The sequence below is a fragment of the Heteronotia binoei genome, chromosome 14, assembly GCF_032191835.1.
Source record: "Heteronotia binoei isolate CCM8104 ecotype False Entrance Well chromosome 14, APGP_CSIRO_Hbin_v1, whole genome shotgun sequence".
Lineage (NCBI taxonomy): Eukaryota > Metazoa > Chordata > Lepidosauria > Squamata > Gekkonidae > Heteronotia > Heteronotia binoei.
In genome coordinates this window covers 1,271,382-1,285,474 of record NC_083236.1, presented here as the reverse complement: position 1 = coordinate 1,285,474, position 14,093 = coordinate 1,271,382, and the positions used below count along the sequence as shown (strand labels likewise).

At 45.2% G+C, this 14,093-nt stretch overlaps 1 protein-coding gene across 3 annotated transcripts in view; it reads left to right on the top strand.

The window, feature by feature from the left end:
* Window positions 1-603: 603 nt before the first annotated feature.
* The window catches only part of NFX1 (nuclear transcription factor, X-box binding 1), a 441,461-nt gene continuing 427,971 nt past the window's right edge, over window positions 604-14,093 (top strand). For all 3 annotated transcript variants that reach the window (XM_060254053.1, XM_060254054.1, XM_060254052.1), the window contains exons 1-3: window positions 604-674; window positions 2,100-3,089; window positions 11,257-11,418. In XM_060254053.1, the coding sequence (XP_060110036.1) occupies window positions 647-674; window positions 2,100-3,089; window positions 11,257-11,418 (1,180 nt within the window). In that variant the 5' untranslated portion in view covers window positions 604-646. The remainder of the gene's footprint in view (window positions 675-2,099; window positions 3,090-11,256; window positions 11,419-14,093) is intronic.

Genomic DNA, 14,093 nt, shown 5'->3' with positions numbered 1-14,093 from the left:
TTGCAAGTACTGATGTGTCCAGGTGCTGAAACCCTGCGTCCCGCATCACGTTTTTATGGGCCTCTTCTGACTGGTGCTTGCGCAGAGGACCTTTCCTTCTTTCTCCCTGGTGAAAAAGTGCTGACACCCTGCTATGCTTCTTGAAGCAGGAGACCTGTGAGGGAAACTGTTGGTAACATCTTTGCTGCAATCTGCTCCTAATGTTGGAGACAGATTAGGGGAATCCTCTTAGTTGAAGGCTTCCCCACCTCCTGTGCTGTTTATTAAAACACGGCCTTGGTTGTTGGGGAGGCCAGAGGCTTCTCGCTCCAAACAAAGGTGGATGTGGCGCTGGGGATGCCAGGGGGGGTCTGAGGCCGGCCCTTTTCTCCGGGGGGAGGAGGGCGTCCATCGCAACAGCCCCCGGCTGGAGGGTGGCAACCCGAGGCGGCCCTCAGGGCGGGGGGGGGGCTGTTGCGAGCCCTCCCTGAAGGGAAGCGGCGGCACCTGGGGGGGGGGCACAGCCGCCTCAGCGCCAGGCCCCGCCCCGCCCCGCCCCGCCTCTTTCTGCAGGGACAGCCCGGCCGCAGGGGGCGCTGTGGCCCGGCGGGAGCGGGATGGGCGGCGCTTGCGCGGGAGGGAGGCAAGAGCGGGCTGGGCGGCCGGCATGGCGGAGGCTGCGCTGCCGAGCTCAGGTAGGAAGGACGGGGGGGGGGGGGGTTGTGAGGAGAAGCAGCAGCCGCCCCCCCCCCGCCCGCGCTCAGCTGGCCTCCGAGGGTCTGGCCGGACTCCGGGAGCAAAGTTGCGGCAGCTTCCGCTTCCCCAGGAAAGTCTTCCTCTCGGCGCGTTGGCCCCGGGCGGGCGGGCGGCGTCCAAAGTCCGTCGTGCCGGTGCCGAAGACCGCGCGGGGGGGGGGGGGGGGGTCTGCCTGCCCCGGGAAACCTCCGTTCGGAGATTTTCCGTTTGTTTGTTTCTGATGCAGAGATTTAAAAGTGCAGAGTTCCAGTCGGAATCTGCCGCAGAAGAAATCTCTTAGGAGGGGATCTGCACACACCTGCACATGCATGCAAACATGTGTTTTATATTTTCCTCCCATTCTGAAGCGTGCTCTGTTGCTGCTGCAGTGCATCCCCTGCATCAACAGATGTGACACTCAATTTGAACATCTCTGCAGCTTTTTCCTTGATTTAAATGGAGCAGGAAACATTAATGTGGGGAGAAAGAGTAACACTAGAATATCAGACCTAAATCAGTCCACTGATGATTACAGCCATGTTTGTTTGTGATGCAGCTTGAAGACCAGCTGCTTTATCTTGGCTTCTGTACCAGCACTTCTCAGTGAATTGCTGCTGTCCTTTTATTTTCCTGTGGTGATACCATTTCTTGAAATATATGGGGCTGAAAAAGATTAACATTTCCTGATTATGCAGTTTGCATCAACTCCTACTATTGTAACTTGCCAGTCTTTACAACAATTAAATTGTATTTTTAACATAATTTGCCACTCCCAAAATAGGTGATTTCCTCAAAAGTGCAGATAGAATCTGTCTGAAGGGATTACCTGCTGAAAATAACAGCAACAGTATGTGAATTGAGATTTTAATGATGGGGTGATGTGTACTAAGGAAAGAATCTTATTTATAGAATGTGACTGTCAGATTTATGAAGTGTGTATTGTGTAGAATGACAACAGCCCTGGAGAAAAAAATTTCCTACTAGAAATTGAAGCAGAATCCTGTTTTTTTAAATCAACAGAGCAGTCCTAAGCAGGTTTGCTCAGTATGTCTGGTTTTATTCAATGGGGCTTATTCCCAGGGAAGTGTTCATAGGATAGTAGTCTGTCTTCATAAACTTCCCACCCGGATCTGTCTTCGTAAGCTGTGGTGATGCTCGTATGATGTGTTTAAATCTTTTTTTTACCACAAATTGATGTGATTGTCTTGGTGATTAGAAGCCATGCCAGTATGATGTTTTGCATAATTTCGCAACCGCTTTCTTTCTCCCCTCCCACTGCCCATGCCTGGAATTGTCACCAGATGAACCTACACTGTTTAGACATTGCATCCTCGTTTGAGTCTGGGTTTGCAGAATACCAGATTCCTATTCTTTCATTTTTGTAGGTGCCTTAAATCCTGATGCAACTGATTTCATTCCAAGGGAAAGGCAGACTTGCAGCCTAAAGTGGAATAGTCAGTCCCGGTGGGAACTAGATCAGGATTCAAGCAGGAGTGTACCACCTCCTGTTCAACCTAGGCACAGTAAATATAATGGCTGCTCTGTTGATCGGCGTGACTTTTACAGTCCAGAGAACCAGCATAGACGTCACCCAGATTCCTCGCTCTTTGGCAGCATGGGTAAAACAAAAAGCCACAATTTTCAAAACCAGCGATGTCAGAGGTCAAGGAGTGATAGAACACATGGCAAAAATCAGGCCAGACAAACCACAGCCAGTGGTTTAGAAGAGCCTGCATGTTTAGATACCAGGCTGCTATCAGGACGAAGAATGAATCCTAGAGAATACAGTGATTTCTCTTCAGATAGTGAAAAGGAAACTGCAAATAATAGAGGAGCAAAGCCAAAGAAGACATACTTGATGCATTCACGTGGAAGAGGGTTGAAAGACAAAGAGAAGCATCTGTCTGAACAGGATAAAAGAATCCTGTCCAAGTGGAAGGATGAAGCCTATGAAAACATACCAGTGGTAGATCTGACCCAGTCAGACTCTTCTGAAGCTTCCTTGGGGAAAGCAGTGTCAGATGGCTTTTCTGATAACAGCATTGTGCGGAGAAGGTATCCTTTTGCAAACAAATGTATTAGGGAACCTGTGAGGAGCAAAGAGACCAGCAAAAGGCAAGATATGTCTAGGAGCAAAAATGTAAAACACATTAAGAATGCATCCCTTCCACATCCTCCTAAAGAGCGCATCAGTGAGAAGAGAAAAGAATCTGTGCTGCATGAAAGAGGACCAAACTTTGTGAGTCTGCCACAGACCCAGCCTTTACATGAAACAGCTGCACATGGTGGAAGAAAGCCCCTCCTCCAAGAGGGGTATAAAAGCAGGCGCTGGAAGAAGCCAAATGATGCACCAAAGAGTAAGGAAACACATACAGGTACATTATTCAGTTCTGAATGTTATGTTGAAAGCTTAAAAACCACTTGGTATATTTTACTGCCCTTTCAAAAGGGCTACTTCCTAGTATTACTTTGTCACATAAAATGTACAAAGCTAAGTCATCTTGATAAGTCGCTTTGTATGGGTGGGTATGATTAAGCAAGGGTTTTGGTGGGATTTGTTATGGTTCTCTTGTAACATTCAAGTGCACATTTGTGATTGAAAGAACAAAAAAAATATGGTTTATTAAGTATTTTTAAAACTCTCATTAAAAAAAATGCATATGATAGCTCAGTATGAACCTAGTTGTGTCCTTCCCCTGATCTGGATAGCGGAGTGGGGCTGGCCCTGACTGGGCTTTGGATGGGAGACTTAGTTCCAAGGGATGCCAGGGCCATGGCAAGGAGGCAGGCCACAGAAGCGCTCCTCTCTTGCCTTGAAACCCCCAAGGCAGCTGTGACTTGACAGCAAAACACGCGCACAAACACACACACATACCCTTTGCTTTCTTAGTGGTATACTGGTGGTGTTTAAAGTCTGGTGTGTCTTGCAAGATTATTAGGAATTCCCCAACCAAAAGGTCAGTAATGGTGAAGAAATTTCCCATAAAGATGACTAGCCGGCTGTGCCCAGTGTTTCTGTGTGCAGTGCCCAGCAACAAAGAAGCTTGGGATGTACTGAACTCTCTGTTAGTGTGGGGCAGCAATGAGGTCCAGCAGGCCTGCTCCACATTGTGGGGAAACTGATAGTGCCTCCTAGAACGTGCCCAACTCCTCTGCAGTGCTCCTGGGTTCTGCAGTAGGCCTGCAGGGGTTCCTTGGCCATCGGAGTGGAAAGAGTTCCATTGAGAGGAGAATGTGTCCCTGTACAATGTGAATGAGGCCGCACTCTTTCTGCAGGTCTGTATTAAACAGCTTCCTGAATTGTAGTGCTCAGGATGGTGTTGCACACTGACACTGTAATGTCAACAGCCATGCTGTGCGAGGTCTCTCATCTTGGTAGTGCTGCTGAGCTGACTGGTATTTTGGCATGGCCTGCTGTTCGGCTTTTATAGCCACACTTTATATCTGAAGGGGTAATTACATAAAATCTGGTTGCTTGCTGCTATGATGAAACAAGGGTGGCTGAGTATGTGAAAAATCATGACCTTTACTTGTGAACAGCAACAGTGCCTTTGCCTCTTGTGTCTGCGCTTGAAAAATGAGATTTGGGCAATGTTTAGGCCAGATCTGCTGCCTGGCTGAAATACTCTGCACTGCCAGAGATTCATTCTCTGTGCTGTTTGTTTTCTGTGGTTGAATGAATTGCTTAGGATGTGGGTCCCAACTATTAACAGAAGTAGTTTAACAACATACATACAACTTTGAGAAGAAAGGTGGGTTGAGCAAGGCCCAAAATTGGCCCTCCTCTCCAGTGGCTTTCTGCCACCTCAGTGTCAAAGAGGTTAATCTACACCTGCACCTTTGCCTTTGAGAACGGGCATCTGGGGCAAGGAGATGCCTTTTCCAGGAGCTGGCTGTGGGTTCTGTTTCTGGAAGGGGCAGCATGCTGCCTGGCTGCTGAAGGGGTTTCTTAATCTCACTGGACCATGCTGAATTAGTTCCTTTAGGATTCCAGCTGCTCGTTCCCATTTTTTGGTTATATCACTTCCTAACTATTTTTTTCTCTGAAATGGTGAAGAATTGGAACAGGGGAGATAATGGCTCCCCTTCTTCACTGTTGCTCAAAACCCTTCCCCTAATAACTGAGAGTGGGAAACCCTGGGATGGTGGGGATTGTATTGCTGCTTACAGTGTCCTTAGGAACATATTGTGGGATTTTGTTTACACTAAGCAGTAGGAAAAGAAACCACAAGCACTGGAGTCGCTTGGTAACTTTTAATTCATCTTTTATAAGGCCCAAACAGATATGACATGAGCCTCAGATAAAGCGCATATGGATAGTATTCCATGAGTGCCTTATCATGTTAAATATACTTAATAAGTGTGGCAACAAGTGTGGGGTTCAGCATTTAGCATACACATCTGCCTAGGCTGTGGCTTGCTGCCTGGCTAACACTATGTGTAAATGAGTTGGCAGCAATAGGTGTGTTTATTTTAATATGAGCAAATGCTTTAGCTGTCACTTATTGCGTGTGTTGCAACCCAAATCTATAAGTGGTTGCTTTTCAGAAAGATTTAGGTGTTTGGAGAGAGCCGGTTTGGTGTAGTGGTTAAGTGCAAGGACTCTTATCTGGGAGAACCAGGTTTGATTCCCCACTCCTCCACTTGCAGCTGCTGGAATGGCCTTGGGTCAGCCGTAGCTCTTGTAGGAGTTGTCCTTGAAAGGGCAGTTGCCGTGAGAGCCCTCTCAGCCCCACCCACCTCACAGGGTGTCTGTTGTGGGGGGAGAAGATACAGGAGATTGTAACCCGCTCTGAGTCTCTGATTCCGAGAGAAGGGCGGGGTATAAATCTGCACTTCTTCTTCTTGGGTAGGGAATTTGTGTATGTTGCGGTTTCTGTAATAGCAAACTGTTGTAGCAACCCAATCCCATGAAGAGTTGAGGCACACCCACGCCCATTGATTTGAATTCCTTTTGGCATATCTGCATAGAATGAATCCTGTGTGTCAGATGGATGGAGCGGGCAGCAGAAGGGTTTGATATTAAATTCATGTATGAGCTTAGCTGTGAGGGAAACAGGTATGAGAAGTGAAATTTCAAAAGGAACCTTATAGCTGGACACATTTTTGGATACTTAAATTTGGTGACTGGAGCAGTGAATGGGCAAGACAGATCTTTCTGCAAACGGAAAAGGGCCCCGGATCTGCAAAAATATATGAACTCTTAAAAATACATTGGGTGGTTTAACAAACCTGAAAATATTAAAAAGAACACCTGTAGCTCTAAGCAATGGATTCCCTCAGTGACTGTTGCAAGATAGCCACAGTATTCCAGGCTTTAGTTTGTGAGTAAAAAGTCCAGTTTTGACCTTTGAGGGATAATCCATTGGAACCAGGCCTGTCTAAGCTTCAGGTCGGGAAATTCCTGGAGGTTCTGTGAGGAAATCTTAGGAATGCAGAGTTTGGGGAGGGGAAAGGCCTTTCCTCATGGTATAATGCCACAGAATCTATCTTCCAAAGCAGCCATTTTCTCCTGGGAGAAAAATGGCTGAAGTTCAGTTGTAATTCTGGAGGATCTCTGAAGGTTGGCACCCCTAGGCTTGGAATCAACCTCTGTGTGACTTGATACCACCTGACTTGCACGACTCAAGTAGTCCTGGCTGCTTGCCTCTGTTCAGCAGCAGCTATCCTATGGAAAGCCAGTGTGGTGTAGCAGCTATAGCTTCAGAGTATGGCCTGCGAGACCCTGGTTGAGATCCCCGTCTTGCTGCGGAAGCTGACTAGGTGATTTTGGACCAGTCATGTATTTTCAGCCCAGTCTGTCTCACAGGGTTGTTGTGCAGATCGAAAGGAGTCAGGGAGAATACGGTAAATTGCTTTGGTCCCTGCTGTGCAGAAAGACTGTAGTTTTCCTACACAGAAGTTACAGAGAGGGAGGTGATGAAAGTTGAAGGCAGGTGAAGGTAGGTTGGCTGTTGGGTGAGAAGGAGGGAGGGTTGGGAAATGCCTGGAGATTTGTGGGATGGAGCCTGGGGTTGGTGCAATGCCACAGACTGCACCCTCCAAAGCATCCATTTCCTCCATGGGAACTATCATTGCCACCCTCCAGATGAGAGCTGGAGATAACCCGGAATTACAGCTGCTCTCCAGATGACAGAACATAAGAACAAGAGAAGCCATGTTGGATCAGGCCAATGGCCCATCCAGTCCGCCACTGATGGACCTCTGCTCCATATTTTTATCTAACCCCCTCTTGAAGCTGGCTATGCTTGTAGCTGCCACCACCTCCTGTGGCAGTGAATTCCACATGTTAATCACCCTTTGGGTGAAGAAGTACCTCCTTTTATCCATTCTAACCTGACTGCTCAGCAATTTAATCGAATGCCCATGAGTTCTTGTGTGAGAGGGAGAAAAGTACTTCTTTCGCTACCTTCTCCATCCCATGCATAATCTTGTAAACCTCTATCATGTCACCCCGCAGTCAACGTTTCTCCAAGCTAAAGAGCCCCAAGCTTTTTAACCTTTCTTCATAGGAAAAGTGTTCCAAACCTATAATCATTTCTGGTTGCCCTTTCCTGCACTTTTTCCGATGCTATAATATCCTTTTTGAGGTGCGGTGACCAGAATTGCACACAGTATTCCAAATGAGACCACACCCATCGATTTATACAGGGGTGTTATGATACTGGCTGATTTGTTTTCAATTCCCTTCCTAATAATTCCCAGCATGGCGTTGGCAATCGCACACTGTCTTGACATTTTCAGTGAGTTATCTACCACGACCCCAATATCTTAGTCTTGGTCAGTCTCTGCCAGTTCACACCCCATCAACTTGTATTTGTAGCTGGGATTTTTGGCCCCAGTGTGCATTACTTTGCACTTGGCCACACTGAACCTCATCCGCCACGTTGATGCCCACCCAGCCTCAACAGCTCCCTTTGGAGTGCTTCACAATCCTCTCTGGTTCTCACCACTCTGAACAATTTAGTGTCAACTGCAAACTTGGCCACCTCACTGCTTACTCTCAACTCCAAATCATTTATGAACAAGTTAAAGAGCATGGGACCCAGTACTGAGCCCTGCGGCACTCCACTGCTTACCTTCCTCCACTGCGAAGACTGCCCATTTATACTCACTCTCTGCTTTCTATTAATTAGCCAGTTTTTGATCCACAAGAGGACCTGTCCTTTTACTCCATGACTCTCGAGCTTACTAAGGAGCCTTTGATGAGGAACTTTATCAAAAGCTTTCTGGAAGTCAAGGTAAACAACATCTATTGGGTCCCCTTTGTCCACATGTTTGTTCGCCCCCTCAAAGAACTGTAACAGGTTAGTGAGGCAAGATCTTCCCTTACAGAACCTATGCTGAGTCTTCCTCAATAACTCGTGTTCATCAATGTGCCTACTCATTCTGTCCTTGATAATGGTTTCTACCAACTTTCCTGGTATTGAAGTCAGACTGACTGGCCTGTAGTTTCCTGGATCTCCCCTAGAACCCTTTTTAAAGATGGGGTGACATTTGCTACCTTCCAGTCCTCAGGAACGGAAGCAGATTTCAATGAAAGATTACATATTTTTGTCAGAAGATCCACAAGTTCAACTTTGAGTTCTTTCGAACTCTTGGATGTATGCCATCTGGACCTGGTGACTTATTAGTTTTTAATTCGTCTATCAGTTGTAGGACCTCCTCTCTTGTCACCTCCATCTGACTCAGGTCTTTCAGCACCCCTTTCAAAATAAGTGGTTCTGGAGCAGGCAAACACTTCTCATCTTCCACAGTGACGATGGAGGCAAAAAATGCATTCAGCTTCTCAGCCATTTCCCTATCCTTCAGTAATCCTTTGACCCCTTGGTCATCCAAGGGCCCCACTGCCTCCCTGGCTGGTTTCCTGCTTCTAATATACTTGAAGAAATTTTTATTGTTGGTCTTTATGTTTTTTGCAATATGCTCCTCATAGTCCCATTTTCCCTGCCTGATCACAGTCTTGCATTTGATTTGCCACATCCTGTGTTCCCTTTTATTAATCTAATTTGGACTAGCTTTCCACCGCTTAAAGGAATCCTTACCTTTTACAGCTTCCATTACTTTATTTGTTAACCATGCAGGCCTTTTCTTATACCTGTTTGTGCCTTTCCTAACTTGTGGTATATATTTTATCTGAGCTTCTAGGATTGTAGTTTTAAATAGCCTCCAAGCTTCCCCAAGGGTTTTGACTGTATTTACCTTTCCTTTCAGTTTCCTCTTCACATGCCTCCTCATCTAAGAGAATTTACCCCTTTTAAAGTTAAACGTGGTTGTGCTGGTCTTTTGGGGCAACTCCCTATTTATACAAATGGTGAAATCACTAACGTTATGGTCACTGCTCCCAAGCGGTGCGATCACTTTTACATCTCTCACCAAGTCTTGGGCATTACTTAGGACCAAATCGAGACCATCTGCTCCATAGCACAGTCATTGAGAGCATCAAGAAACTCAATCTCTTTCTCTCGACCAGAACACGTATTGACCCAATCAATCTGCGGGTAGTTAAAATCACCTATTATGACACAGTTTTTATGTTTAGCCGCTATCTTTAATCCTTCCATCATATTATAATCATCCTCTATCTTTTGATTTGGTGGGCGATAACAAACTCCCATAGTTAAATTTCCTTTTGGGCCCTCAATTTCCACACAAAGCATTTCTACAAGGGAATCTAATTCTCTGACCTCAGTCTTACTGGACCGTATGCCCTCTCTGACATACAGAGCCACCCCACCTCCAACCCTTCCCTCCCTATCCTTCCGATATAACTTATATCCAGGAATCACAGAGATGAGTTCCCCTGGAGAAAGTGGCTGCTTGAGGTGGTGGAGCCTCTGGCATTAGACCCTGCTGAGGCCTCTTCCACCCCCAAACCTCCCCATCCTGACGCTCCACCCCCAAATCTCCAGGCATTTCCCCATCTGGATCTGGCAGCCTGAAGGGGAATGGAGCTCTGTAGTGGGGAGATGAGTTGTGGTTCCTGGAGAGCTGCTGCCCTTACTGCTGCTGAGGGGGGGAGGGTGGTGGAGAAAGAGAGAGGAAGTGGCAGGCATGGAGAAAAGAGAGTATGAGAACCAGTGGCAGGAGGAGAAAGCAGGAGAGGCAGAGAAGGAGTGGGAGAGGGAAGGCGGGGGGAATGGGAGAGCTGCTCCTGCAGGTTTCTTGTTGGTTTATGAATCTGCAGCTGCAGTCAGTAACATTGTTATGCCACATAAAGTAGGGGAGTTGAACTCATTTGTTATGAGGGTCAGATATGACATAAATGGGACTCTGTGGGGGGGGGCAGGCTATGCTTATCATAAAATGTAATGTGAGGTAGTGGAGTTATAAACTTTTATATTATCAAAGATTTCAGGTTTTCACGGCTGGTAACATCATTAGGATTTGTAGAATCTTTCGGGCTCAAGTGCCGTGTTCTACTGGAGAAAGTTTTTCTTCCAGACGTTTTGTTCTCGGCTGCGGAGAACATCCTCAGTGGCGTTGCAGCCGGAGCAGGCGCTCTGACCTTCTTGGCTGCTGTGCATTGAGTGAGGCCAGGGCTGCTGGAGAGCTGCTATTTCTAGGCTGGAGGGGGTGTGGTGAAAGGGCAATAGGTTTGTGGATGTGCCCATTGTTTGGTGGGGCTTCCTGGAAGGGTTTTATAAAGGACACTGATAAACACAATTAAATATATTATTTTTTGCTTAAAACACAAGCATGCTTAAAACTCTTGTGATGTTTTGTTTAAAATGGAAAGGTGGAGGAATAGTGGGATTTGGCAATGTAATTTTAAAAATAAAACATCAAGAAAAAAGCACAATGATCACAAAAACAAAATATAAACCAAAAAAAATGAAAAGTGCTCTGGGCTTTGGAAAACATGAAATGGCTGGGCATTGCAAGCTTCTCCTCCTGCCCACACGTCTGCTCAAATTGACAATGGCTCTTCAGTGTAATATCCCCCTTTTGGCTGTGGGTGCCCAGGTTAGAATACTCGCTAGGTGCCAGTTCTAAGGTCCATGCAGCAGAGACATGCTGGCTCAAAGCATCAACCCTTTATTTGCAAGGTCACACAACTCCAGGAAGGAACAGCTTCTAACTGGCCATATAAACGCTGAAAAGTGAAGGTGAGCTCCACTCTATTAAAATACATTTCAGCACAGACAAAGCTGCAAGGAAAACATGGAATGGACTTTCCATTAAGGTCTCTGTGCCCCGATAGATTACTCCCAGAGTGGTCTATCTGGGCACAGAGACTTTAATGGAAAGTCCATTCTGCATTTTCTTTGCAAGCCCAGAATTGACTCCTGCTTCAGTCTGCAAAGAAAAGGAAGAAGGAACTGGAAACTTTGGCAGCCTCAGAGCTTCAAAGGGTGAGGATGTGGTGGGGGGGAAGAAAAGAGCCTCAAGAGCCTGATTGAAGCTCTGGGCGGGGCAGTTCTGGCCCGCACCCTGATTTAAAGTGCTAAAGGAACTGTTGCTTTTGCTTCACCCTGACTATTTTCCTGACTTTTATTCCTGGGATAATGTTTGTGTGCATGTTCTGAATTTTTTTATTAGGGTCTTTGATAGAGCAGCTTACCTCCGAGAAATATGAATGCATGGTGTGTTGTGAAGTGATCCGTGTGGTGGCCCCAGTGTGGAGCTGTCAGAATTGCTATCATGTGTTCCACTTGAGCTGCATTAAGAAATGGGCAAGATCACCAGCAGCACAGGCTGAAGGTTAGTATTTTCTTCTAGTTGCCAAATGTATAGATAAGGCCACAATTTCAGGTCATTTGAAGAAAGACAGAAAGTTTGCCTCTAAATTGTCCAGTCGTTGAGCTCTAAATAGGACAAACTATATCAAAATCCAAAAGTCACAAATAAAATATTTTGACTGCACTGTTGAGTTTTATCGCTTGATATTAATTATGACTTGTTCCATGTGGCAGAAAAGGGGGTTGAGTGTGAGTCTGTGGCAGTTGTGCTGCTGATACAATGATGCTGCAACATGGCAGAATGCGTTACCTGAAGGCTCAACCATATTTCAGAAGCTCACAGGGAAGACAGGGGTGTTGAACTCATTTGTTAGGGCCGGAACTGACATAAATGAGAGCTTGTCGGGCCGGGCCACATGTATAATAAAATGTAATGCCAGGTAGTGGAGATATAAACTTTATAAAAAATACAGATAAGCACAATTAAAGATTTTTTTAAAACTTAAAATACGCTTAAAAGATTAGCATTCTTGCAGTATTTTGTTTAACAGTTTCTGATAACTGATGTCTCTAGCTCTGAATTATTGAATCAAAATCTGTTCTGTAGCAATCTTGAGTATGCTGTTCAGGTGTGTATCTGTAAGTTGCAAACCTATGTTTGATTTATTGACATTCAGTGCAGAAATCTCATGGTCAGTGCTTTGTGCCTAAGACCCAGAGAAAAACATGAAATGGCTGGGCATTGTGAGCTTTGTACATAAGTTGCTTCATGCGCTCATCAGCCAATGGAGAAAATAGAGGCTTTGCACTGTAGCTCTTGTGCAGTTGAGCAAGCCTGGCAAAGTAAGCTGTGATGGAGAAGGAAGCAAGAAAGAAAGAAGGACGTAGATGACAATGAGTTGCTCAGGGGCCTGATAAGAGCCCTCCGGGGGCCTGATCCAGCCCTCAGGCTGCACATTTGACATCCCCAAGTTAATACTTCATGATGAAAACTTAGATTCAGAAGCAAAATACTACATCTGTGAAAACATTGATGCTGTGTTAATGCACATAAATACTTTTGTTTTTGATAACTTATCTGTGAAATTAAATATCAGCGTAATGCCTAAAAGTTATCTACACATTCAGATTTTTTCCTAGATATTCTGAGTCTTGGATTAGATATTGTGCTTTGAATACGACTACTATTAGAAGCAATAGTTTAATTCACTCAAAGTTCTTGCCTTCAGTTTTTGAACTAAAATTTCCAAAGTTCATTTTGGAGGGCTTGCTTCAATCTTATTGAAGGCCCGCCCCCTTGAATTTTTGCCCAGCTAAATGTATAATTACGGTATGTTCCATGCAAATAGGCCTCTAGCTCTCAGGTGCAGCCTCCCCACTCCCCAGATCCAACCTCACATTCTGTTACCTTCTGCTCAGGAGTTCTCTTGGGACAGAATGACCCAGCTGAAAAAAGGATCAGGCATGGCCTCTGATGGCAGGGGGGCGAGGGTGCGTGTGTGTGTGTGTGTGTGCTGCTGTTTTAGCGCAGTGTTTTAGCTGTATTTTGCCATTGCCCTTTATTGCATTGGAGTAACAGAAAAAAGTGGAAAGTGCTCAACATCCACACACGTTTATTTCCCCTTGACATCTAAAGTTAGGAACGTGTGAGTCTGGTTGGTGTACAACCATTATAAAGTTGTGATATTACTGCTACCACCTAATGTAAAGTAGTTGTGGCATGCACAGTAACTGCTTCTGCTTCCTCCACACAGAAATTGGTATGAAGTTGTGAATGAGGTAGTTAGCCAGCCAAGTAATATGGCAGGGCAAGCAGCTGGAACTCCCCGTTATTTTATAACTGTTTTCACCTCCTTGGTCTTAGTGCAATAATCACTAGGGAGGCTTCCAGGCTGTAAAATCACAATAACAGCTGCTGATTTAGAACAAAGTTTGAGTCCTCCAGTGGCTCCTTTAAGACCAACAAAATTTAATTGGTATGAGCTTTTGTGTGCGTGCACACTTCCTCAGATACAACAAAATGTAATTTATGAGTCCATATATATAAGGTAGAGATTGACCAGCAGATTAGTTTACAACATAATGAAGATGATTTAACAGATGCAAACAGAAATAACAAGCTAAGTTTATAAGTCACCATTGTTTGGATTTAATTCCAGGAGGAAAACAGTGAAGGAAATAAATTTGTCAAAATTGGAGATAGATATGTAAATGTATCCTTCTTAATTGTGGAGTGCTAAGAGTAATTAATTGAGGCCGTGTTGTTACACTCCATCTGTCTCAAGCAAGGAGGTAACTAATAGCATCTTTTTCTTTGAGGTGGGGTGATTTGTAGTGCATTGTTATGTCTCCTCTGTTACCTGACTGGTAAATTCCATTCCATTGTATCTGAGGACGTGTGCATGCACACCAAAGCTCATCCTCTGAATAAAACTTTGTTGGTCTTTAAGGTGCCACTGGGCTCAAGCTTTGTTCTTCTGCTTCAGATCAATACAGTTGCCCACCTGGATTTAATGGCTGATTTAATCATTGTTCTGCTGGCTGATCTAGTTGTTGAATGGAAGTGAGCAAATATGCAACAGTGGGATAAATAAAGTATGTTCAGACTAATGCATAGGAGAGGTTTTACGGCATCAAATAGCTTTGAGTGTCAAGAAAAAGGAAAGCCTTTTCAGTGTCTCCCAAGGAACACACTTG